Raw genomic sequence first — 26,238 nt, forward strand, 5'->3', positions numbered from 1 at the left:
CCTCATTCACCCCTGTAGCAGCAAATGCTACAAGTTCATCTGAAAACTGCTGATGCCGAGTGCTTCCCAGTGTCGACCGGGCTGCTGACGCTTCCCCACCCCACCATGGTCCATCTCAGAGTCCCCAAAAGCAGAAGAGTCCCTTGAGATCTCCGTAGCGGCAGTCGTCCCCAGCCAGACCGTTCAGGTCCTGCCGGGGCTCTGCTCAGCTCACCCCGCCGTGCTAAGGACACGCGCCTGCCTGTCTCCCCATCGAGCAGAGACCGGTGCTGCCTCACCGGCACCCTTGCGTAAGCCCAGGTCCTTCCGCGTGAATTAACTCATTTAAAGGAAGAAGAGAAATACAAAACCAAACCCACCCTCAGCTCTGACCTTTACCAAAAAAAAAAAAAAAAAAAAAAAAGGGAGAAAGAGAAGAGATTCGGGAACAATATATACAGATGGGGGAATTGCACTTAATTACAGTAGTTTACATCCATTGGACAAAATTTACTTCTTTTATATAAATCTCTATGTATAAGAGTGGGGAAGGGTGAGGATGGAGCAGACTGTACCTATATTTACAGTTTAATTGGCTCAGTTCAACAGCACATGCAATTCCTCCGTCCAAACGCCAAGTAACAGACCCAAGTCCCTCAGTCCGTCGGGTGGAGGAGTATAACTTAAATATTATCCATCTTCCCCTTCTGCCAGTCCCCAGTACAGCTTGTTCCTAGTTCCTCGGGAGAGCCAACAGCCTCTTGGAAGGCAAATACTTAAGAAAAAAAAAAATCCCCAAGACATGTCTTGGAAATACTGCGTGGAGAGAAAGGAGAGGCACGGTCCCGGGTGGGCACCCCGCGGATCCGGGCTCATCCCCCGGCGAGGCACAGAAGGGCGACGGGGAGTCTCGAGCCTCCGGCTCCATTTCGGGTTGCTGGGCTCCTTCGCTGCGGCGCTGGGCTTCGCTCTGGCGATTCCCCGGGCTCGGCGCGCGGGTCACCGGCGGGATGTTGTGGAAAATAAGATCCCGTTGCTATGTGCAAAAGCAGCGAGGTGTGGAGCATCACCAGGCTTGCAGGGGACACTGGGGAGGGAGAGAGCAGCACAGTGACCGGCAGGCAGGAGGCGAAGGCAGCACCGCGGGGGGCTCTCCGGCGGCATTGCAAAGCACGCGGAGGCATCACCTCCCGCACCACCCGGGGACCTTGGTGGTGCCGCACAAACCCCGCTTGGCCCCGAGCCCTCCCCAGCATCCCCGAGGGGGAGGCGGTGGGAAAAGACTTTCAGAGCCAGATAGTGCCCCCCCCCCAATAATAATAATAATAATAATAATAATAATAATAATAATAATAATAATAATAATAATAGGGCCTGTTTGTGCGCAGAGATTGTGTTGCAGAGATTGTGCCGCGCAGCCCAGCAGTGCTGCCAAGAGCAGCCAGGGAGTGGGGCCGGTGGCCACGCTCATCGCTGTCCCCCAGCGCTGCTGTCACCTGCGGGGACTGAGCTGAGCAGCCCCCGCCGCCGCATCCATCCCACCGCAGCGGCCCCTTCTCCATCGCTTGGAGTGGGTCCCCCACCCAGGGTCCCCCCCGGTCACCGGTGGGGTGGGGGGCCAGGAGTCGCGGGTGACCTTGTGGGCTGGAGCACACAGCAAACATCGTAACGCGGAGATAAGGAGACGCCAGGAGCCTCCCGTGACATGTCATTAGGGACGGGCCGTGGCTATCAGGTGTTTGCTAACGTAATAAAAATGGTGGCTCGGCCTCAAGCGTTGTCAAAGGAACCGGGAGGTATTTGCCCCTTCCAGGTCTAAACAACAACATCTGATAAGCGATCCGCAGCGCTGGGCTGCGAGGGGACAGCTGGGGGGGGGCTGAGGGCATCCCTCCATCCTCCGTCCCCACCGGCAGGACTGGGAGCAGCCGGGCTCCGCCACGGAGCGGGTTTGCGGGGTCCGGCGTGGGGGCCACAGGGTGCAGAAGAGCCGCCGGGGAAGGGCAGCAGCTTCGCTTTGCAGGAGGATGCCTCTCCTCTGCAAGACGGGGGTTGCAGGGGAGTAGCACCGCAGCCCCCCAGGCTTGGTGTTCCGTATGGGCTGTGCATAAATATTTGGGGCAATTGAGCCATTTGGGGGGTGAGCAGCATTTACGAGGGCTCCCCCATGCCACCTCTGTAGCACTTCATTCACCCCTTGCTAATGAAAAGGGCATCCACTAAAGAAAAAAAAAAAAAACAACTAACAAAATCAATGTTCAGGGATAAATTTTTGCAGCTTTAGCTTGAATATCAAATGGCTGGTAGGGAAAGGGCTGTGCTGGGGGGGGACGACACCACCCCTGTGCCCGCTCCCGCTCCGTGCAGGGGGACAGGGGCCAGATCCTGCCTCTGGTGCTTGCAGGACCAGCCCGCGCCCGTTTATCGTGTACAGGGAGGGGGCTAACAGGGTGGGTGCTCCCCCCTTCTGAGCCGTGAGGCCTCCTCCTGCTTTAATTAAAGTGCAAAAGCGTGATGGAGGGGGCAAACCGAGGGAGCCCCCGGCACCCCGGGGGCAGCGCTGCGTCAAGGTAGGCTGATCGCAGCGGCCGGCGGAGCAGCGGGGATGGCCGGGTGCTATCTCCCTGCCAGGGACATTTCCTGCGTGCCCAGGGCTCCGTTCGGCCAGCCCGGCATCAAAGGCAGCCCGTGGCGGGAGAGGACGATTAATCAGGGGGAGTTCGGGCTGAGCGCACACCAGATGGGCTGATAAAGCCGCGCGGAGGAAATGGTGCTCCCGAGGAGCGCGGCCGTGCCTGACCGCCTCCCGGACCGAGATGCGCAGGCGCAGATAAATGGTCACCCCCAGCACTACAAAGAGCAGGAGCCCCACCCGCTGGTGTTCATCACCCCTTCCCGGGCACCCCAACCCCCCCCCACCCCCCCCCGGGCAGACCCTCGCCCGACTTCTCCCCTTTGCAGCCCCGGCCCCTTCCTTTGCCCCCCGCCGGGCATCCCCGGGGGGGTCTCACAGCAATCCCACACCGTATTTACTCTGTGGTCATTGCAGACATTTTTTTCCTCTCCCCTGTCAAACCTGGGTAAGAAAGTTTATCTGAATGCAAGTTCAAGGCTCTCTCTTATTTATCTAGGAATCAATAAGGGCCACATATTTCCCACAGTCCCCAGAGCTGGCTTTTAGAAAGGGACTATTGTCTGAGTAAGGCCTCGCACACCTGATTTGAACCAGGATAAGTCCTGCCTCACACCTGCGCCGGCACCGGGCACGTGATAATGGTTTACGGGCTGGGGGAAGTCGGGGCGCATCGGAGCCCGGCTCCTCCGCTCGACTCCAACCCGTGTTGATTCACCCTGGACACAACGGCAGCGGAGCCTGCTTGGTCCTGACCTTCTCGGCCCAATTTGAACCCCAGTAGGATGCTCCCACTCTGACGAAGTCATCCCGGGGATGAGCATGACCTGGCTGGTACCACCGGACGTTACACAAGTCATCCAGCACAGCCAGACCATCACCCAAATCCCCATCACGCCTGCCATCCGCAAGCAGGATTTTCGGTGCCCGTGAAGAGGCTGGGACGGGGTTCTCGGCGCCCTGAGGCTCATCCTCAGCTGCCCCCATGGGTGCACCAAGGGGTCTTTGCTACAGCCTCCTCCAGCCCCACCTCCAGGGGAGAAACAGCCCCGCTCCACCCCCGCACACCCACCCCTGCGCACCCTCGGCCACCTCTGCCTGGCCATTACCTGCTTACTGGAAGACATATTGGTCAGCGTGCTGATGCTGCTGGTATCCGTCACCACCATCGCCGAGGGGAAGCGGGAGGTGTGGGAATACTGGGGAGGCTCCTGTTTGTGCGTGTACACTGCGGAAAGGAGGGAGACAAGCAGCCGTCACGGAAAAGCCACCACAGCGCTCGCGCCGGGGCAGAGCCGCCGAGCGCTGCGGTACGGCAGGTCGCAGGGGTGCTGCGTGGGAACGAGCATCACGGAGACAGGAATGGGATAAAATAAGCCACAGAAAGAAATGACCACCGGCCTCTAAGGTGCCGCTTTCCCAGTTACCCGCTCGCCCAGGGAAACCAGTGGGGATTGAAGGGCTGCGGCTGGACCAGACGCCGGAGGTCTGCAACCCCTCCGCAGCCAAGCACGGTGCTGGAGCGGGGACGGGGCCGAGATGACGGATGAGCCCGAGGGCCGAATCCAGATCCCTTCGGGGCAGCGCGGGGAAGTGTTTGCTTTGCAGGGAGCGCAATAGGCCCGGCCACCTCCTTCCCCAAAGCGTGTGTTTTAGTGATAAGAACACGGAAGGAAAAAATAAAAGTTTTGTACAAAACGCCGGTGGGGGCTGCGGCCCTGCCGCGGGGCAGCAGCGCAGCGGGCAGCAGCGCAGCACAGAGGAAGGAGAGGATGGGGTGGGATGCGGCCACCCCGCACCGCTGTGCATCCCGCTCGCAGCCCCGCGCCGGCTGGTACCCGTGGGAGAAAGGCACGAGCCAAGGGTGCGAGCTTGGGGAGGGGAGAGCAGGAAGAGAGCAAAAGCTTATTTTCCACCCAAACTCATTTTCTGGGCCCTTCCCTTCGCTGCCACCGGCCAGACCCTTACTGTGCGAGTTCTGCAGCTGAGTCACGGTGGCCATAAAAGGCTGCTGCGTCATATGGCTGGGTGACTGCTGCATCAGCGGCTGCTGGTGCGGGCTGTGGAGCTGCTGGGAGAACTGGACCGGCTGTAGAGCTGCCAAGCTGCCGGCAACGCTGTTGATAACAGGTACGCTCTGCGCCTGCGAGGTGTTCAGACCTGGAAAGAGGGAGAGAGCAGAACGGGGAGGTCAGCGCCGGTGTGAGCGGGCAGGGTGCCCCCCTCCTGCTCGCAGATGGCGGCGAGGGGGGTCCACGCGGGGCGCGGAGGTGAGCTCGGGGCGCGCAACGCTTACTCTGTGCGATGGCCATGACTCCCGAGAGCGGCGTCATGATGAGGTTCTGGGACTGCTGCGGGTTGTGGTGGGACAAGCTGTGGATGTTGGTCAGGGTGCTCACCGGGGGCAGCCCGCCCCCCGAAACGGAGATCTGCCAAGGAGCGAGGCAGGACAGCCACCATCAGAGACACAGCCAAGGGCTGCTCCCGGCCCCCTCCCCGGCCGCCTGCCCGCTTCGGCAGGGAGATTGCAGGGGAGGGATCAGGAAAAATCCTTCCCAAGAGGTGAGGGGGCTGCAGCCTCGCTGGGGCACCTTCAGCTCAGTGCACACACAGCCCCCACCGCCCCGGGGCTGCAGACCCCGGCTGGCACGCCTGAACGGCGTGTTAATAAATAGCGAAGCAGCAGCAGCAGTGAAGGACTTTGCTGGCACCGGCTTCCAGCTCCACCGGAGCACAGCACCGGGACATGGCGCATCCTGAGCCTTTGCCACTTTGTGCCCCAAGTCCAAGCTCCTGCCCTCGGGGACAGCTGAGGACTCTCAACACTTATTAACTTCTCACTGTCACGGTTGTAGGGGAAAGTGGGAAATACAAACTTGGGAAGGTAAAGAAAAAAGACAAAGCGGATCGAAAGGACCTCGCAGAGATGATCCTAGTCATCCGCTTTTGCAGACGGGCAGGATACTGGTGAGACAGGGTGGGCACGCTTGGCCAGAGCCAGTTCCCGGGATTTCAGGTCGGTGTTTAGGGATCAGACACACAAAGGCGCTCGGAGTGTGACAAGAGGACTGGAGTGGGTCCCCAGGACAATCAGGGGGCTAAGTGCCTGATTTCTTTAATTGCTGCCCATTCTCCTAATCCCTCTAATTATACCTGTTGCACTGAGCAACCTCGATCCCAACTCGGAGCCATCCTTGCGGCTCTTCATGTGACATTTCTGGACACCGGTCCGAGCGCTTTGTTTGTTTTGCACATGTGAGTTGGAGATAGCTCCGTTGCAATTGAAACAAATCCATCAATAAATTCCAAAGCCCAGGAGTGACTCATATTTCCTGATCCGGTATTTTCCACTTTCAAAGTCTCTTCAAGGCCAGGTTACACCACACTTGGCTGCACAAGTCAAACAGCTCACGGCAAGCGCGCGCTGCTCGCCTGCAGCCCGGGCTCCTTTCACGGGGAGGAGGGGTTAGACCCAAGGCACTGCACCCAAAATCACCTTCTGGAGATGGCATGACTGGAAAAGACCCTCCAGACCCCGGACCCTTGGGGGAGACCCTCTGGCACTACCCGGGTTGTGGGCAACACTGGCGCATGAAAGAGTGAACGGCCACAGCTTTCTGCAGCCTCAGGAACACTCCTCCCTGAAAAAATCGATTGCCTTCAGATGCAGCAACTTCCTTGGCAGCTTTTGGTTTCATGTGGGGTAGTAAAAGCACATGTTTACTTACTAGAAACCACAGCCTACAGCATATTTTTATTAAATCACTTGCAAGCACCAGCTAGCCCTGCTTAAAGATCAGAGATAAGCTGGCAGAGCCACATGCTGCTGGGGACCCGAGCGGTCCCTGACGGCGCTGTGCAGCGGGGAACAGTTCAGCAGGGCTTTTGCCGCTGCACGCCTCTGCCTACTGCGCTTCAACGGGCTGTTTTTCCCCGTTTTAACCCGCTGCGTTTCCACACGGCTTTGCCCCGTGCTGCCCGGCCGCGGCGAGCTCCCTCTGCCCCGTCCGAGGGTCCCTCCCTGCGCTGTGGCAAATCCGACCCCCCCCCCCCCCCCAGACATGGCCCCTGCAAAAGGAGCTGGCGAGGGGGGTGCTGGCGGCCGCCGCCACCGAGCTCCGCATCGCTTGGTCCTCGTGGACCCCCGCCCCGGGGCACTCGGTGCGTGCTGCTGCCGCCTTTATTCCTGACTCATTTTATGACTGAGGCTCAGGGTTAGAAGGCTCAACACACCCCTGGGGCGCGTTCGGGGCAGAGGGAGCGTGCTGGGAGTACTGGGGTTTTGCTCTGCGATATCCCCCCCCCCAGCTTGGCGGGGGACGCATGGCGTTGCAGGGTCGGCGTCCCAGCCCGAGGGGCTGCGCAGAGACCCTCACTGGCCAGAGCCAGAGCGGGGCAGGAGGAAAAGCAAAATTAAAGGGTGCCATAGCTGAGGGAGGGGATGCTGAGCCCCTCCGCAGCCACCCAGCTCTGCGAGGAGACTGACGCCGTGGCCCGGGAGGGCCAACCCTCCGAAAATGGAAGTGAAAACCAGGGAAGAGCGGGTTTGGCCCCGCCGCCCAGTGCCATGTTTGACTTTCGCTTTCAGCAGAAAAAAAACCCCAACCTCCTCCCGGAAGAGCGGCGGCTGCACACAAACCTCCGCCAGCCTGTCCCGGCGACGGGCTGTTGCTTTCCCATCCCGTCCTGCCCCGTGCCCAGCGTGCCCCCTCCTCGCCCCGCTCCTTCCCGCACACCCCCATAGGGCCACGCACCCGCAGAAAGGAGCAGCCCGAGCGCCCGGGCACTGGAAAACTAGCCCAGCCCTAAATTTACAGCTACTTTTTTGCAGCACCCGGCACGGGGAGGTGTCAGGCATGATGCCGATGTCCCTTCTCTGCTGCCTGCCGCCTGGAGTGTGCAGCTCTGCCCAGCGAAGCCCTTACGGCAGAGCCCCGAGCACGCGGGGAAGGGGATGGGGAGGTGCAGCAGCTCCGGGGCCGGAGCTGGCACTGGCGGGTTAGACGCTCTGGGTGATGCCAACGGGACAAGAAGGTCCCATCTTGCAAGGAAAGCGCTTCCCCAGCAAAACCCCGAACTTGGGAGGGCGTAGGGAAAAAAATAACGAATGAGCATTTTATCAATAGCCATGTCATTGGCAGGAGAAAACAAACAGAGATCCACCCAGCGCGCGTTCAATGCGCCAGGCATGCGATCGATAGAAACCCGAGAGAGGCTCTGTCAGATTTATGGGCCGCGCTCAGAAAACACGCCGTTGCCCGCCGGGGAGCGTGGGGGCCGAGCGCCGCCTTTGAGGCGGGTGGCGGGGACGGTCGCGCGCCCGCGCCGCGGCCCCGGCCCCACAATGCCCCATTGTTCGGCGCGGGCCGCGTGTGAAACCCGGGGAAAGCGTGTTTGCTTTGCCCGCTGGGCCCTCTTATCTTATCAGCGCCGCCGCCACAATAGGCCAGGTGTACTCACCATTTTACCGTCGGGCGAGAGCAAACCGTGGCCCGGGTCCAAGCCGGCCGGGGAGACCTGCTGCAGGACCGCCTGGCTGGTGGTGACCATGGCACCGCCGCTGTGGTGGCTGATGGCCCCGGAGGATGCCGCCTCGCCGCTCGCCGCCTGGCTGTACCGGACCCCTGCAAAACACCGCCAGGGGTTGGCATCGCCCATGGGAACCCCGGCGAGGGTGCCCTGACCATGCCAACCCCCTCTGAAAGTGGCCCTGCAAAGGGGAACCCCCCCCACCCCCCCTTCCCCGGCTCCCCCGGGGTGCGCGGCACGAGGATGCAGACAGAGGTGCAAAGCTCTTAAATGACACCCTTGAACGATAAACCGCAGGGGCAGCACCGGACAAAATGCCCCTTCCTCCAGTGCCGCTTCCCAGCGTCTCCCCAAGCCCATCTTCCCAAACTGTGGCACGGAGTTTATGGTGAGGGATGCTGAGCGCCCGGCGGGGCCGCGGCCCCCCGGCGCTGTGGGGCGGAAAGAGCTGCTCCCACAGGAGCCCAACCCGCGCCGACAGCCTGGACACCCATCTGCACCCCTCGTGCTTTGATTTGCAGCGTTTGCACCCGTCGTGCCAATTCCTGCAGCGTCCCTGCAGCTCTCGGACACCGGCCTGAGGGTCCTGAGCCGCGGGGCAGCGACTCTGCGTCCTCCAGCTCTTCCCTCCGCGAGGCTCGCCCGGCTCCGCGCGGCCCCCCGCCACCCCAGCGCTGCCCGGCCCCCAACAGCGGCGGCTCTCGCGTGTTCCTCGGGCCCTTCCGATTCCCATTTCCCTCTCGACCCCCCTCTCGACAAGTGTATGATTAACAGATTACTGCAGGAAGACGGAGGGACCAGACACACACAGACCTCCAAATCGGACCACAGCCCACCGCCGCTGAGGAGGGAAATCTGGCTGGAGCACAGGTCTTCAATATAAATATATTTAATTTGGCTAAAACACCCTGCACTGATAACCATATGATCAGCCATGTGTCATGGAAAGGCATCTACAGATCACAAATAATTAACCGAGGAAAACCCATGGGAAACAAAAGCGTCTTTTACGAGGCTGCCTTGACGACTACGGCAAAAAGCCATTTATTACGAGGAGTTCGGCACCGTGCTCCCGGCTGGGTTCACTGAACCGCTCTGGGATCGGAGCGGTGGATGGATGGACGGATGGACAGACGGCTCTCCTGGGAAAAACCACGGCGGCGAAGCCCACCCTCCCAACGGAGACCACCAGGAGCATTGTCCGCCTGTGATCCCCGGCCACTGCACAGCGCCGTTGGGGACGGGTCCCCAAAACGACCATCAGCAGAGGCTGCTGGCGGCTTCTCGGCTGTCCCGGCACAGCACGGACACCCCCAGCTACAAAACCTGCCCAGGTAAAGGATCTTCTTCCTGGGATTTTGGGATGTCCCTCTCCCGGGTGCCTGAGGGGAAGAGGTGATGCAGGCTGGCTCGGCGAAGGATGCTCTAAGGGCCGCCCTAAAAGTCTCTGGATCAAGGAAAAGGAACGAAAAGATAACTGGAATCCCGGAGCTTTCCACGAGCTCCAAAAGCATCTGCCAAAGCGCAAACGGCTACCTGCGCCTTCCACCAAAACCACAGCAAAGTCACGCTTTAGTTGCCTCCGAATTTTCCCCATCAGCTGGTTAAACACGTCCCACAGATAGGAATCTCCCCGCGATGTCTGGTTCCTGATCATTTCCCAGCAAACCCCTTTTATCCCTGATAATAAAAGAATGTCCTCTGGCAGGTGGATATTTGCCGGTCCGAGTGGACGTCCCTGCCGTGAACAGGGTAAACATTACTCAACCGGGGCACTGTCACACACATTCTTCCCCGCGGTCCCGGCCTCGTGCAGAGTGTGCTTCAGCCGCTGCCGCTCTGAGATCCTGCAGCGCTGGTTAAACAATGGGAGGGGAGATAAAATAAAGCCCTTTCTTCTGAGCACGATCTTAAAAGATAGACAAGGAGCACAGGCAGCTCCTATTGGAAAGAAAATCAGAGTTCCTGCTCGATCTTCGCTCTCTTTTGGGTTCGGTGAAGCTTTCCGTAAGAAAAAAAAATAAATCCATTTTAAACCCCAAATCATGCCATACTCAGCTGAGGATGCTTGTAACCCATGAGTCAAGATACCCAGAGTCACGAAGCTGTCTTTGAAACGTATGAGAGGTTAAAAGCTGATTTTCAAGCTTTTCCCTGCAATCCCAAGGACAAGACTTTAATTGTTTGAGAAACAATAACCAATGCTGAGATTTTCAGATAGGCTGGTGACCGAGATTTTAGGTCTCTAGATAAAACCGCTGAAGACTCCGAGTCTTGATGAAGATTAACTCTCCCGAGGAGTGGGAGGTCAGGCTCCGGGGGAGGTGGCAGCGGTGCCACTGTCCGCCCCCCCCCCCGAGGACCCCGCTCCCGTGGGGCTGCGCTGGCGGGGGGCTCCTGCGTCCCCAAAGCCCATGGGCACCAGGGTCTGCCCCAAAACATGGGTCTGCCCCGAAACCCTGCCGGGCAGGGTAAAAGCCTTCTGCCACGACTACCTTGCAGCCCTTTAGGGAGCCACCAACTATCCTGGGTTGGGTTTTTCCCATTCCTAGAGTGGGACGGGTATTATTGTTAATTATATGCCCTCACGGTTGGCTTGGATTTGGGCAGATTAGATAGTTAATATTGGGAAACCCGCACAAGGCGTTATTGCTGTTGTCACTGCTATAACAGAATGCTCCCCGATGCCGGCGGGTACCTTTCCTCCGCCTTCCCCGTCCCCAGCGACCACGGCGAGCTCCAGCCCAGCCTAGCCTAAACCATCCACCCAGGGGACAGCCACCTCCAGGCTTCCTTCCAGGCTGCCCCCAAATGCACGTTACTCCTCGCCAGCCACCTTGCTGGCCACCGCTTTCCTGCTTTGGGGCTTTATCTGTGACGGCAGCAGGACCCCGTTGTGCGCAACGCCAGGACGCGGCGTGCTGCCGCAGGGCAGGTAACCCGTGCCCAGGCTTCCCCGGCAAACCCTCCGCGGCCATCACAGGGGGTGCCAAACCGCGGGAACCAGCCGTCCCCCGGCACCACGACCACTCAGCCCCACCACGGCACCCCCCACAGGACCCCGCCGCCCCGGGGACGGCTCCGGCGGTGGTTTGCACCGGGACATGAAGGTTTCCTCCCGGAGCGAGCGGGGGGCTCTGTGGTCCGGGCTTTACGAGCAGGGGCTCAGACGGCCGTTGAAGCCCGACACGACTGTTCTGCCGCCGCTCTCCTGCGCCGCCGCAGCTGGAAACAGCTCCCGCGCAAAGAGATTTATTCCTCCTCGGCCTCTCCCTGCAGCCGCCCGAGAGAGGAGCCTGGATGGGGATCACCGGGAACGGGCCCGGCCGCGGAGCTGCCCTCCTTAAGGCACTTTTTTTTTATTTTTTTTTACTGGAGCTACAGCCATAATATAAAAGTCTGTTTATGGGACTCGGCTATTGTGCAGCCCCTGAGCTGCACTGCCCGTGAAATGTTTTACTGCTTTCCCATGCCTCCAGACAAGCCGCGGGCTCCGGCTCCCGCAGCCTTAACCCTGTGTTTCAGCCGACGGGGACGGGGCTGTGACAGCCCCCAGGGGCACAGGGGGTCCCGTGCGCCCACGGCTTACTGCAGCCGGGCCCAGAACCCTCCGGCTCCTCAGCGGTGCCAGACCCTTTCCCTCAACCCCACTTTTGGGGTGGGGAGAGCAATGGAGGGGGTTATGGCAGCGATCGATAACTTTGCTGTTTTCATCACAGGCTTGTGCCGTTTTCGAGGTACACACCAATCTTGTGTCTTTGGCAGGCAAAAGCAATGAAGCAGCTTGGTTCTCACCTGCTTTAAGTCATATTGATATGATTAAATTGTACTTTAAAAAAAAAAACAAAACACCTCACTGTACTTTTAAATGAGGAGCCCCTGCCGCCATCGCATGGCACATCTCCACCTCCTCCGGCCACTCGCCCTGACACCAGGCTGCACTTTTGCCCGGAGCTTCGCAAACGTCCTGCAAATCGCCAGCGATGCCCAACACCAAAACAGCCCCGGTCGCACTATGCCTGGTCACCGATGACGGGGGTGGCGGCAGGGATTCAGTCCCGGCTCTGCCCGACCCGCAGGGATGCAGCCGCCAGCGTGGACCGGGAGCCCGGCAGCGGGGCGAGAAAGGCAAAGCGTCATTTTTGGGGTCACGCTGGACTCAGCGATGCTGCACCTATTGACATCGGGTCGGTGACGGGACCGTTTCACCCTCCCAAACGCAGGTGCAGGCAGCGCCGAGGGCAGCTCTGATTTTTGGGCTGCCACTCAAATTGTCCCTAAAGTGTTAATTTTGCTAAGTTACAGAGGTGCATAGTTTATATCCATTATAAACCTGTTTATGGGGACTGGACCCTCCCATTTTGCTGCTGTCATAAAGTTCTAATTACCCCCCATAAAACCGGGAAAAGCTCCTAACAGCGCACTGTACCTACCGAGCCCCACAATGCGCCCAACAGTAAAATATTACAACCGCTGGCACCGGGTCCGCAATCAGAACCGGCACATACCCCGAGGAACAACGTGTAGGAGCCAGATGAACCTCTGGACCAAGGGTTTATTGGCAGGCTCTTCAAGAAAAAGTTAAAACACTTAAATTGCCCTTTGGTTTTAGGAAGGCTCTCAGGGGTGACACCGAGTTATTTTTGTTTGTTGTCTACACCTATAGAGATATCTAAAAATATATACAAATAATGTACATTCATATAAATAAGTGTGCATATACGTGATTGCTCTGATATTTCCCTGCTCCTTCAGCCTAGGAACTGCTGGATGGATGGATGGATGGATGGATGGATGGATGGATGGATGGATGGGTAGGTGGGTGGATGGATGGATGGATGCCTCGACCCCCTTTTGGTGCAGGACAGCCCAGGACAGGCTGGAGGTGATGCTGCGACCCCCGGCCGTGGGGACGGGGCTTTGCGGGGTCCGACGGGCGCCGGTCGGCCCTTTGTATGCAGGGCGGGAGGCGGGGGGGCGGCTGGTGAGCGGGGCGGTGCGTCACCTAATCTCATCAATGCACTGATTGTCTTCAGGGCTCTTGAAGATAAAAATGGCATAAGCCAGAGTCTACGGCATGGCACCGAGATAAAGCCCCGAGTGACCTTCAAATCAAACAGGGAACCAAGATCGCTGATAATGCCCCATAGGAAGGGAAAAGTCCAGAGTCTGAGAGAAGCCTCCGAGATAGATAGGCTTTAAGTATTTACCTCCAAATAGTTAAAAACTACGGCTTGAAGCTTGACAGATGGGTCCCCAAGAAGAGGCCGGGAGGATGTTTGACTTTTACAGCTCTTATCCCTGCCTGGCCGTCATTACGCCCTTTCGCAAGACCCCATTGACGTCCCGAGGAGCAGGCGATCCCTCTTTGTCTGCGGGCACGGGAGCGATTTTGCAGCTGCCCCATGCCGCCAGCCCCCATGGTTTCCTGCCGGGGGGACGTCACGGGGGGGGGATGGGGCCGTGCGGGGGTAAGGACGCGGGCAGCGTCCCAGCGCCGTCATTAAGCTGTTAAGGCATTGAGCGCTCCAGACGCCGCCGCACGCGGTGCAAGGGCAGTTCAAATCCCAGCATGGCCGGCCCCGCGTGGGGTCAGCCAGGCAGCGGTCAGCCGCCAGCGCTGCCCTCAGCCCCGCCGAGGCGGCGGGTCCCCAGACGTCTCTCAGAGAAGGACAGCGATGGACCCAGCGACATTTTGGGAGCTGCAAGCCTGCTGCACCCGGCTCAGTCCAAGTGACCCCAAAGCAATCACGGCTGAGCTCCGTCCCTGCCCATCGCCCCCAAACCAGCCCTAAAACCCCACGGTGGCCCTCGCTGTTCCAATCTCCTCCTCCTCGGCAAGGCCGATGGATAGGAGAGTTGGCCACCAACAAATTCCCGCGGCCGAGCCCTCGTGACCCCTCCGGAGGGGCCCTTTGCTGCCGCTGTGGCCATCACTCCTGCCCTGCTCAAAAGCCCCTCCGAATGGGCTGTCATCAGCCCTATAGCCGCGGCCGGCTCCTGCTGGCCACTGCTCCGACGGGAAAATAAAGGCTGGGGCTTAACGGCCCTCCAGCCCCCAGATAAATGCCCGTGGTTACAGTAATTGCCGTCCCCTAATAGAAGAAAACAAAGGCTCTCGCGGGGTGCCTGCATGCGCGCTGGCAGGACGGGGGCACATCAAAGGCAGCGGGGTTCGTTCAAAGCCCCAGCTTAATTGTCAATTAAGCATGCACAGGGGGGACAACGCCATGACAACGCGGGGCTGCATGCTGGTGGGGTATTGTAAAGCCCGCCGGCCGACACTGAAAACAGCTGATTTTGCTGACAATGTGCTTGTAGGGCACCTTGTAAGCAATCAGCCAGTGACAGGAGGGCAAACGTCCTCCCCGTCCCTGCCATTGTGCGGGGCATTCCTGGGGCAGGGTCACATTTTGGTCACCGCCGGCCGGCCCAACGGGGAGAGCGGTACCCGGCAGCGGGTCGGATGCTGCCTTGTCCCTCCCACGAGCGGGAGCTGGGTCGGATGCCGCACACCCACCTGGAGCTGGCGCATCCCTCGGGTACCACTCTGGGGGCTGCTCTCGCTTGCTAAAAGCCAAGGGCCGGTGTCCAGCCACAGACTGGCACCGTCCCCAACTCTCAGCCTCCTCTCCCCAGGCACCTTGCCCTTCCCACAGGGACTCTCTGCCACACGGGTTTCTTTTAATTTGCCTTTGTAACGAGCTGGGTGTGTGTAACGAGCCGGGCAGGGTCATTTCCAAGAGGAGGCTGGTTTTAGCCTCCTCGGCCGGGCTGTGCCGGTGCCGGTGCCGCGGCCAAAGGGGGGACACGGGGCAGCTGGGGCGCAGCCGGGGGCTGATGCGTTGGCTGCAGAGGGCAGGGAGAGGGACAATGGGGATTGTTCTCCCAACAATGCCTCTCGCCCCATGCCGCGCTGCCCCCACCCGCCCTGATTAGCCTCCCCGGGCACGCAGCCCCCTCCCTGGAGGCGTTATCTCCTGCTTAAATCCCCCAAGGAGTTTTCCGCGGGTCTGATCTCCCCAGTCAGCTCCTCACTATGAACAACAGGGCCGGACCGTGGTGTGGAGAGGCTGAGGCTGGGGTGAGCCCTGCACCCCCCGAGCAGCTTTCTTCGTCCACCTCCTTCTGCTCCGGCATGGGGACGGTGCAGCACCACACACTCAGCCCAGGCCAGCTCCAGCCCTGCAGCGAGACCAGGATGCGCTGCCACGTCTTCCTATGGGCTTTGCAGCATCACTTGTGCACCCCCTCCTCCAAAACCAGTGCTCCCCAGTGGGCTGCATCCTGCGTTCCCAGCATCCGTACGTCAGGCGCAGAGCAGCCCAGCTCCCCTGCCCAGCCCAGCCCACACAGGGACTCCGGTGAATTAAACCAACCAAGCAAACGCCAATTTAGCCTCGGCAGGACGGAAATCCAGCCCCCGCCACGTGGCTCGCTCGGCCCTAACGCCACAGCGACAGCGCTTGCTCCTCTCCGCACCACCATCACTCGTCGAGGATGCAGCGGGGACCAGGGCGAGCATCTTCCTCCCTGTCACAGCAACCCACGCACGGCCCCGAGGGCTTGGCACCCCATCCCCAGCAGGAACGGGAGGCAGCGCTGCAACTGCTCCATCGTCATCGCCCGAGCGCCCTCGGCGAGGGCTTACCTGGCATTTTGCTGGGAGGCGAGGCGCTGGGCTGGTTGTGGTGGGGGGAGCCGTGGGACAGCAGCAGGTTCATGCTGTGCGGGGGCTGGCCCGAGCTGTAGGCGTCCATGGCTAGCTTCTGGCGGAAAGCCTCCTCCTTCCGCCGGTTGGCGAACCAGTTGTAGACGCGGACCTCCGTCACCAGGTTGGAGCCGAGCCCGTGCGCCTTGGAGGGAGACACCCCTCGCTGCAGACACTCGGCCCTGCGCGTGCAAGGGGACACGTTGGAACAAGGGTGCTGCTGGGGGGGGGGCCTCTGACAGCATCACCGGGCAGGGGGCCTCAGGAGCACAAGCGAATTTGGGGACATTGAAGCCCTTCCTAAAAGCCCACCTGCTCTTTCCAACTATATCCATGCTGTAAAAGTCCCTCCAACATTGCTGTAACACTGCAGCATCCCCATGGCAGTCCTGCAGCATCCCCACAGCATCCCTGCAGCATCCCTACAGCATCCCCGTGGCATCCCTGCGGCATCCCCATGGCATCCCTGCGGCATCCCCATGGCATCCCTGCGGCATCCCCATGGTATCCCTGCAGCATTCCTACAGCATCCCCATAGCATCCTGCAGCATCCCTGTGGCATCCCTGCAGCATCCCCGCAGCATCCCTGCCCCATCATGGAGCTCGCTCAGCCCCGGACATCACCCACATGGGGAAAACAAGGCAAAAAGAGGCCAGGCAGCTCAGCAAAGCCGTGCCACGAGCCGGTGGCCAGGACTGCAAGACAAGAGCCTGGCATTGCGTGCAGTTTTTGGCAGAAAGGCTGCGGGGCGGGCGAGGAGGCGGCGGGCGGCGTGGGGCAGCCTTTACCTGTTGCATTCCTCCACCAGAGCCTCACGCTCCTCCTTGCTGGGGTTCTTTTGGCGGTCGTAGGCTTGGTACAAGATTTGCTGGGAGGCCGGCCCCCACTTGAACCGATTGCGACGCATCTTCTTGCTGGGGGTTTCGGAGCAGGCGTCGTCGAGCTGGGCAGCCCCCTGGTTCTGCTGATTGAACTCTGGAAAGAGAAACAGCAGCTGATCCTGACTGCTTTTGTCTGTCATATTTCCACAACCCTGGACTGCCTGGTTGAACTCTGAAAGAGAAAGGAGCAGACGTGAGCTGGCCTATAGCCGCTGCTCGGAGTCACCGTCCCGCGCGGAGGTGGCCCCCCCCCGCCCCGTGTCCCCCTCCCGCAGCACCCTGAGCCCACCGTCCCAGTGCGTTTCGGAGCAAGGCGGGTGCTCCCTGCCACCCACCCCAGGGAAGGGGCCAGCCCCGCACGCCAGCGCGGGGGTTATCACCACCCCAGTGCAGAGTGTTTAATGGGGAGGCACGCTCAGGGCATGCATATTCATGGACTGGGTCTCTGCCGGCGCGCACTTGTTTCGGGAGGATTTTTGCAAGCTAGGAGCCAGGCGGGACCACTGCAAAGCCCCCCGAGAGGCTGCCTCTCTCTGCTCGCCCGCAGCTCCCCTCCGGCTCCCGCTGCCGTGCCAGCGCGGTGGGACGCCGTCCCCGCGCCGGGCAGGTGGGCAGGGACCAGAGGTGACCTTCCCCGGCAGCCCGCCTCAGAGCCGGCACACGTCGCCGCAGCGGTAAAGGGAGATTAATGGAAGGGGTTTATTATTCTCAGTTTTGCAGGGGAATTCTCCCTCTTTTTATAATGGCTTTTCCCCCTGTGACGAGGGGGGAAACGCGGGGCAAGGCTGGCGCGGGCTCTGTTTGCTCTGACGTCTCAAGGCGTGTTTTCAAAGCAACGATATTTGGTGCTAAAACCTATTCTGCACTTCCCATCCACTGGATATTCCATCCTTTAGGAGGAGGGAGGCAGAGCCCTTAAAAGGGGGGTGTCAGTGCCCCAGCCTGCAGCTCGGCCGAAAACGGGGCTGCTTCCAGCGATACGGGACTAACCCGGGGCAGGGGGCGGTGGGAGAGGTGCACAAAAGGTGCACTTGGCCAAAATCACCTGCATTTTAAATAGCACAGCCTGCCCGAGACCGCGCTACAGACAGGAGCAATTTACGTTTTTTTCTTTTCTCTCTCTCTACATTTTTTGCAAGCGGTTGTGGAAAATGAGCAGTCTTGAGAAACAGAGAGGAAAAGGGGCCGGAGGTGGGAAAGGCATCTAATTGTGTGTAATCATTAATTCCTTTCCCAGCTCTAACGAATACAAATAGACAGAAACTCAGCTGCGTGGATGGGCTTGGGGGAACTCACACAGTGTTACCGTGACCAAGAAGGGCTCCTGCCCATTTTTCCCGTGCCATAAATTCATTTTACGTGTAAAAATATTTTGGGGCGGCCTAGGTCCAGGGGCAAAGCCAGGGAAGAGGGCAGGGGGCTGCTCCTCGCCCAGCTCCGGACACGCCAGGTACCCACAGGCAGGACGGGGACGCGGGGACCCCCTCTCCCCCCCACAGCCCCCGAGGGCGAGCGCTGGTGCGGGTACTTACGCCGGAGGATCTCCCGCTGCTTGCGGACGTACCACGTGTAGAGGGCGGCTCTCTTCTGCGTCTTCATGGGGGTGCCCTTGTTGAGGTGTTGGGAGAGGTGCGACTGGTTGAGGCCGGTGACGTCCACCACCTCCCGCTGCGGGATGTTGTGCTGCTGCATGTACCCCTTGATCATCTTCGCCGCCCGCCACGGGTCCTCGCTGCGGGGAGGGAAACGAAGGGTTAACCTCTCCCAGTGGGGGAAAAGCACCCCCAGTATTTGCTCCTTCCCATGATGGAAACCCGTTATTATTATTCTGAAACCTGTTTCAGAAGGGCACAAGATCCCGTGAGCATACATCCTTCCCCGACTGCCATCCCAGCCCCCCAAAACAGCCCCGTCCTGCCCCCCGGGAGGCGGGGGCTGGCGCCATGGGGGCTCACGGGGTGCCACGGCCACCCTGGGGATGGCCACCAAGCTGTTCTCCCAGGGACGAAGTAAAAAGGATCCCGGTGTCCTGATCACGTACAGATCTCGTTAATGCTGGTAAAGCACCTCCAGATGCTTCAAGGTGAAATTTATTCTATTCTATTCTATTCTATTCTATTCTATTCTATTCTATTCTATTCTATTCTATTCTATTCTATTCTATTCTATTCTATTCTATTCTACCTCTATTCTATTCTACTCCATTCTATTCCATTCTATTCCATTTTATTCTGTTCTGTATGCAGCTCATCCATTAACCGCTGCAGCTATTAGGTTCACTGCAATTTCTCCCTTTGAAGATACACACACCCAACGGGATACACATACACACAATGGGATACACATACACACAATGGGATACACACACGCACTCATATGTATGGATATGGGAAGACCATATGGATATTTCTCCAAAGAAAGAGAAAACTCTCCTCTGGAGGTGCCGAGGATGCTTTTCCTGCCCCGCTCCCGCGTGCGGTACCCGCACTGCGCCCCGTGCCCCCGGGTTTGCAGCCGGCTAGCGGGGACCCCCGCATGGCCACCAAACCCCACCCACCGCGCTTGCTGCTTTATCCTCTCCCTTCCAGTGCCGGATGGGGTAATTATCTAAAAATCTCAATATTCATTTAAAAGAGACCCTATTTCCACACTCTCGCAACAGCAGAGCACACACGCGGGCCACAGGCAGAAGGCTGAGAAGCGAAGGTCAAACCAGGCACACAAACCCAGGCAACTCCCCCAGTGGAAAACCAAAACCAACCGCCCCTCCAATAATTTTATGACATTCTTGAATATTTTTAAAAACACTGGAATTTGGCTCCTGCAAGCTAAAATGAGCCTTTCCTAAATCCACATTAATTTGCTGTCCTTGGGGGTAGCTGACACCAATCTCGGGAATAAATAAAATTACAGCCAGAAATCCAAAGGCTGTCTGCGTTCTTTAGCTCTAACAAAAGCAGAACGCAAGAGCGGAGGCACAGGCCAACGCACCTTCGCTGCATTCAAGACCCCTGGGCTTAGCCAGGAGGATGCTGGACTAAAAGGAAGTGCTTTAAGGCTGAAAAATCGGTGTGGAGCCTGAACCTGGTCACAGTCATGCACTCAAATAATGCGATACTCAAACGCTTGCGCTTGGCATAACCGTCCCACTGCTTTCCCGATTCATTACTTATTTTGGATCCTTCAACCTGTCACAGGGAAAAAAAAAAAAACAAAAAAAAACAAAAAAAAAACCAAAAAAACAACAACCCAACAAGTACATTTCTTACTTTTTGTCCTGAATGCAGTGTGAAAACAAAGCCGTTTGGATCCGAAGCAAAAATCCCCGAGCGGCACCGTCCCGCTGACGGCAGCGGGGGCTTTGTCACGCCCCGGGAAGGAGGGCACGGAGCCCTCCTAGAGACGTCGTCCCTGTGCCCAATCCCGCATCCTCCGGGCAGGGGAACCCCACCGTGGAGATGGTGTCCTCTACACGGCGACGGTCACATGGCACCGCACGCCTGCGGAGCCGTACGTACGCACGGGCACACGGACACGCCGACTCCACTGTTCCCACCAGCCCGGACCCCCCGACCCGGTTAAGCACGGTGCAAAGAGAAAAGCTCCCTTCTGTCCCCAAAACGCGTGGCACTGCGCGGCCGGGCCATGAGCTCAGCAGCCACGCGTGGCACCGCTCGGCCGGTCGGCACCGCTGGCCGCCGGTCGGCACCGGGAGCCGGCGGGGACGGCCGCGGCAAAGGGGGTTTGGGAGCTCTCGGGTCTTCGTGCTGCCCCAGGAGAAGGCGGGAGCCAACGAGAAGGTTGCGAAGAAAATGTCCTTCCACCGCAGCTCTCCTCCGCGCGCTCCTTCCCGGCCAAGCGGGGCAAAGCCCGCCGTGCCTCGCGCCGTGCCCGAGCCAAGGGGCTCACACCGACGTTTGCCACCAGCGGTTCGTGTCACCTAACCGATCCTACTAATTACTGGTTAATAATAAGTTAATGGAAGAGAGCTCGTTACAGTTTGTAATAGCGGTTTGGTTCACAACTAAGCCAAGGGCATCGTCTTCCCAGGGCTACAGCACGAGGCAGCGCACCAGAGCACGCGTGTAAATAGTCACGCAAGCGACTCGGGGGTTACAGGCGTGATTTCTGAATTTAAATAAAATTTGGCAGCATTTTGGCTGGAGAAAAAAATCTGTGAGAACGAGGAAAAAAAGTCCCTGAGTTTCCCTCCGTTTTATTATTTTAAGAAAGGCTTCGCCTTGCTATTTCCAGCGCGGTTCGCACTTACACTTTCAAAACAATTATTCGGCTCTTAATTTCTCAGCAGTGATTTTTCTTTACAAATCAACTTGACCGTATTCAAAAGGGTTAAACAACCTGAAACCAAACCCAAACATTTTGTTTCATGTTAAACAAAATGCTTGGACTTGACCCAAAATGAAACTTTGAGTGTTTGTTTGGCCTTTTTTTTTTTTTTTTTTCTTTTTTGGTTAACCTAAAAAGCCAGAGAGGAAAACCTTTTGATTCAACACAAGCCCATTTTTTTTGGTTCTGTCACCAAAGTGAAAAAAAAAAAAATATTAATTGTCCAATCTTCACCAGGACTTTACACACACACAAAAAAAAAACAAACCCAACCCAACCCAGGAGTGCTTTGTAATACCGGAAAACCATTTTATAGCCCTGGCTCCGCGGTCTTTCTCCTCCGAAATCAAGGAAAGGTGTTTTTTTCTTGCACAAAATTAACCCCGAGGAAGCCCGGCCACCAACGCCGATGGAGAAAGAGGCATTTCCCACCCTCAGCCTCACGCGCAGGTGGGGGGCAAAGCCCGTCCCTCTCCCCAGGGATTCCCGGACCCTCTCACCCCCTTTTGTCAACCTTAAAAACAGGTAAATACACTCCACATCCTCGGAGAAATATGCCAAGAATTTATACGGATGGATTATAAACCCGTCTCCCTACAGAAACGGTCTATCTAATCTGCATCTCCCCGTGCACGCAGGGAATCGGAGCGGGGAGCTGTGCTGCGCCCGCCGCTCCCCACACCTTTCGGAGCGGCTTTGGGGCATCTCCGGCCGGGTGGCGTTCCCCCAGTCCCCAGGCCCATGGGACCTGGGTGCAAATAAATATATTATTGGCCCCAGCGGGGTCTGGGCGAGCCCCGGCGAGCGGGACGGGGCAGGGAGGGAGCCACGGGGCGTCTCGCCCCGCGGCGGGGCTCTGCGTGCCGCCGGCACCCCTTTGGCTGGGCTCTGCGGGAAACCGCCGCGCCGGCGTGGGGGCCACCCTGCCCGCCGCGCAGCACCCTCTCCTCTCCCACCCGCAGCAGCTGAAGCCCTTTGGGCGCCGTGAAGGGGCCCAAGGGAAGGCGCTGCTTGCCGAGGGGCCGCGGCCAGGGCGAACCGTTCGGGACCACGGCACAGCGATGGGCGATTCCTACCGGCGCCTGTGCACCACGGTCCCAAAAATAGCGGCGGGGCTGAGGACCCCCAGGGACGTGGGAATAGCCCGCGTCCCAGCCGGTCCAGGGCTCGGGCCGCCGACGCCGGGGGAGCGGGAGCGGAGGGGGTTTCGCCCCCGTGCGCGGGTGCAATAAATGGTTCCCAACTCCCCTACCTGGCTCCCTCTCCAAGTACAAAGGCCTCTCAGAGCAAACACGAGCTCTTTGCAAAGGCTCCTCGGGGACATGTGCCTGCTCTTGTTTGCACCAAAGGCAAACTCCGCGCAGAAACACCTGTGGGAGCGCAGCGATCCCGGGGCTGAGCCCCCCCTGCACCCCCACTGCCACCCCGGGCGCCCCCGGGGACGGAGGCAGCCAGCAAGAGGGGGGGACTGGGGACGGGCAGGAGCACCCAGAGGTGCAGGGCACGATTCTACGGTGGAAACCCAGCGGAAGCGGCCTGCAATGGTTGCTCCCTCGCACGGAGCCTCTTTAGCACCCGGTGTGTCCCAGCCGAGCCCTTTGGCAGAGGTGCCACCACCCAGCCCCGTTCCCAAATGGCACCGTCTGCCCTGCCGGTACTGGGGCAGGTCTGGAGCCAACCGCACCGACCATGGCGGTGTCCCCATCCCCAGCCGGGCTTTGGCACGCCGCCGCCGAGGCACCGGGGCTGTTAGGGGGTAAGAGCCGCGGCTGGCAGAGGGTACGGGCAGCACCGGGGGCTGAGCCCAGCGGGCAGGATCAGTGCCGCACTCAGGGTGCCGCTGGGGCGTCCAGACAGGTATGAAAATTGCAGTGCATGGCCGGGGAGGGGGGGGACACACATAGAGGTGCCCCCGCTACACGCAGGGACGTTCCCGTGGGGTTCCCCACCCGCTTACACCGGCCCCGGGGGGCCCTGTCGGGGGACCCCCGATCGCCCCGGCGCCCCCGGCTGCGGCAGGAGCGGCGGCTGCCCCGGGACACAGGGGGAAGCCGGTGCCGAAGGGAGGGGGGGGAGCAGGCGGTGCCCGCGGAGCCCGGGGCTGCTCCGCCGCGCCCCGACGGCGGCCCCGCTGCCAGCGGCGCGGCGCGGCACGGCCGGGACCGGCCCGGCTCGGCTCGGTACGGCGCGGAGCCGCATCCCCGGGACGGGCGGGAGCCCAACCCGCCGCCTTTTGGGGGTTTCCTCCTTTCCCCCCCTCCCCGGCGGCTTTACAACCTCGGCAATGAATAACCCGCCGCTCCGCTGGCCCTAATCGCGTCCCTTTGTGTATCTTTCTGTTGATGATTTATAGAAATAAATTAATAACACCCCGGGCTCCACGTGTTGCAGTTTATGTTTTATCTCCCGGCGCGGAGGGAGGGCGGAGGGACGGAGCCGGCGGCCGGTCCGAGCCGTCACGGCCCCGGTACCCCCGGCCCCGCCGCGCCGGGCGGGCGGGCGGCACCCGACGGGGCGGGAGGACGCGGCCGGCGGGCTCCGACCTGCCCGGCCCCGGCCCCGACCCCTCTCCCGGACGGGGCGCACCGGTACCCGCCACCGGCACTAACGGCGGGGCAGGCAGGGAGCAGCGGGGACCCGCCACCGGGCAGCGCACACCGGGCAGGGAGCACCGGGATTAACCACGGGGCTGGCAGGGCGCACCGGGACCCGCCATCGGGTAGGACACACCGGGCACGGAGCACCGGGACCCACCGCGGGGTGGGCAGGGAGCTCCGGGACCCGCCACCGGGTAGGACACACCGGGCACGGAGCACCGGGATTGATCACGGGGCGAGAGGGCGCACCGGGACCCGCCACCGGGTAGGACACACCGGGAACGACCGCCGGGCAGGGCGCTTGGGGCCGGGGCCGTCGGACCGAGCGCCTGCGGACGGACCCCGGTGCGCTGTGGGGTGCGCCCCGTCCCCGTCCCCATCCCGGTCCCGCCCCGCTGCCGCTGCCGGTGCCCGCCGGTACCTGATCATCCTGTCCACCTCGGCCCGCTGCTCCACGGCCTCCTCCGTGTTGAGCGCCTGCAGCTCGCGGAGGATCTGCGGCGTGTCGAAGTCGTCGCCGTCCTCCGAGCCCTCGTCGCCGGACAGCTTGCCCTTGCCGTGCCCGTTGGCCAGCGGCGGGAAGGCGGCCTTGCCGTCGGGCGGCCCGCCGGGGGAGAGCGGCAGGCTCTCCAGCTTGACGCCGAAACCGGCGGCGGGCACCATGTCCTCCAGGGCTCGGATCAAGCCTTCTTTGGTGGCTCCGGAGCTGAGCAGGGCGCCCAGCAGCTCCCGTTGCAGGGCGCTCAGCTGGGACACCATCCTCCCGGGCGCCGGCGGCGCGCCCCGCCGCTCGCCCCGCGCCTCCCGCCCTCCCTCCGGCCGCTGCCGCTCCGCCCCGGCCGGCGGGCTGCTGCGGGGCGCGGGCCGCCCTCTACCAAGCCATGACCGCCTCCATTAGGCAATATACCTTATGCAAATCAGCGCCGGCAGGCCTCTCCTCCGGCCGCCGCCCGGGCCCCCGCGCCCCCGCCCCGGTCCGGCCCTTATCGGTCGAGCTGGGACGGACTTTGCCCGCGGTCGCCGGGAGGCCCCGGAGGAGCGGGAGGAGCGGCGGGGGCAGCGGCGAGGCGGGACGGGACGGGACGGGACGGGACGGGACGGGACGGGACGGGACAGGACGGGACGGCGGCCCCAATGGCCGGAGCCCCGGCTGCCGTCGGGGGGCTCGGTGCGCGGCCACCGCCCGGTGCCACCCGCAGCCCCGGGATGGGGAGGCGCTCCCCCGGCCAGCACCGCCGGCATCCCCCGTGCTGCACCGCCCCGACGGCTCCGGGCACCCCGCTGCCTGCGCATCCCCCCCTCCCCCCCAAGCCGGGCGGCAACCCCGCAGTGGGGTCGGCTCCCTCGGGGGCTGTGCCCTGCGCTGAAAGGGGGCCAAGCTGAGAAAGCTCCCCCCAGGCCTCGCAGGGGGGGGTTCTCCCCCCACATCCCCCATCGTGTGGGGTCCCGCTGCCCGAACCCCGGCACAGAGCGGGTACAGGCTGCGAGGCTCCGGGCCCCGGGACAGCACCCCCGAGCCAGGGGGTTCCAATGGGGGTCTCGGCCCCCACTGTGGGGCAGATTTGAGGACGGGCTCAGCACAGGTTCACCGCAATTTAGGACTCTCAGCAAGTTAGCAAAAAGGACCCTGTGGGGACAGGGGTGCTCAGGGGACACGAAGCCCCGGTTGAACTTTAGCAGCCGTCAGGGGTGGGAGCAGGGAACGGGGTTGGAAGTGGGCAGAGGAAGAGATCCAAGCCGGCCTCTGGGATCAGAACAAAACCTGCTTTTCCTAATGCTGTTAATGCACCGAGTCCCAAAGATCAACAAATTCACTTAAATCAAAGCAGACACGAATACAAGAGTCACCACCACCCCCAGAGCACGACACAGAGGGGCCTGGGACCCTGCAGCGGGAAGGCAGGGCCGGTGTCCGAAATCTCCGGTCGTGACCCCCCTCAGCCTCCCAAAGCGCTTTCAGTTTGGTAGCCCAGTTCCCTGCCGCTTTTGGCTGGCGCCTGCACATCAGCCCTGGCAGAAGACGATAGCTTTAAACCCAGCGTTTCCAGCCCAGATTCAGACTTTCACAGGGTAGACAGTCTCGTAGCTGCCTCCCCAGCTCAAAAGCCCCCAGAAAATCCCACCAGCCGCCAGCACCCGTGGCAGACCCCGAATGCTTTGCAGGGCCGTCCCGGAGCCCCACCGGAGCCCGGCTACGCGTCTCTGCTGCTGCTGCCCGTGGGTCCCCCTCCCAGCAAAACGCTCCGGCGAGCCGGCGGCAGTTTGGCTTCCAGCAGAGCCAGCGAAGGGAAAAGCCCCACAGCTCGGCTGGGAACAACCTGCGGGAGCGAGTGTGTTGGGAGCCGCACGGATTGAACGCGCTGCTGCGAAGTCAGATGAAACCATTCCTGGTTTCTCCGTGGAGCAGCGCGGGGCTGGGATGGCAGCGCAGCACCCTCGGAGTCCCCCTGCCCTTCGGGGGACAGAGCTGCAGCCGGGGGTGGGAGGGCTGGGAGTCAAGGGTATCCCAAAAGGAGCGAGAAACCTTTCTGCGTGCTCGGGAGGGAGTCTGGATGAGCGCG

General features: G+C 60.7%; 1 protein-coding gene across 2 annotated transcripts; it reads right to left on the reverse strand.

The window, feature by feature from the left end:
• Positions 1–1,045: 1,045 nt before the first annotated feature.
• HNF1B (HNF1 homeobox B) lies at positions 1,046–24,436 on the reverse strand (the record flags this gene model as incomplete). Of its 2 annotated transcripts, none has more annotated exons than XM_082493021.1 (9): positions 1,046–1,066; positions 3,721–3,839; positions 4,580–4,771; positions 4,908–5,040; positions 8,072–8,235; positions 15,792–16,033; positions 16,641–16,827; positions 18,266–18,465; positions 24,099–24,436. In XM_082493021.1, 9 exons carry the CDS (start codon positions 24,434–24,436, stop codon positions 1,046–1,048), a joined length of 1,596 nt encoding a protein of 531 aa, XP_082349147.1. The 2 variants fall into 2 exon arrangements, with proteins under 2 accessions (XP_082349147.1, XP_082349146.1); XM_082493020.1 differs by having other exon boundaries at positions 16,641–16,905.
• Between the last annotated feature and the right edge of the window lie 1,802 nt (positions 24,437–26,238).

The sequence above is a fragment of the Vanellus vanellus genome (assembly GCF_965231255.1).
Source record: "Vanellus vanellus genome assembly, chromosome: 19".
Classification (NCBI taxonomy): Eukaryota; Metazoa; Chordata; class Aves; order Charadriiformes; family Charadriidae; genus Vanellus; species Vanellus vanellus.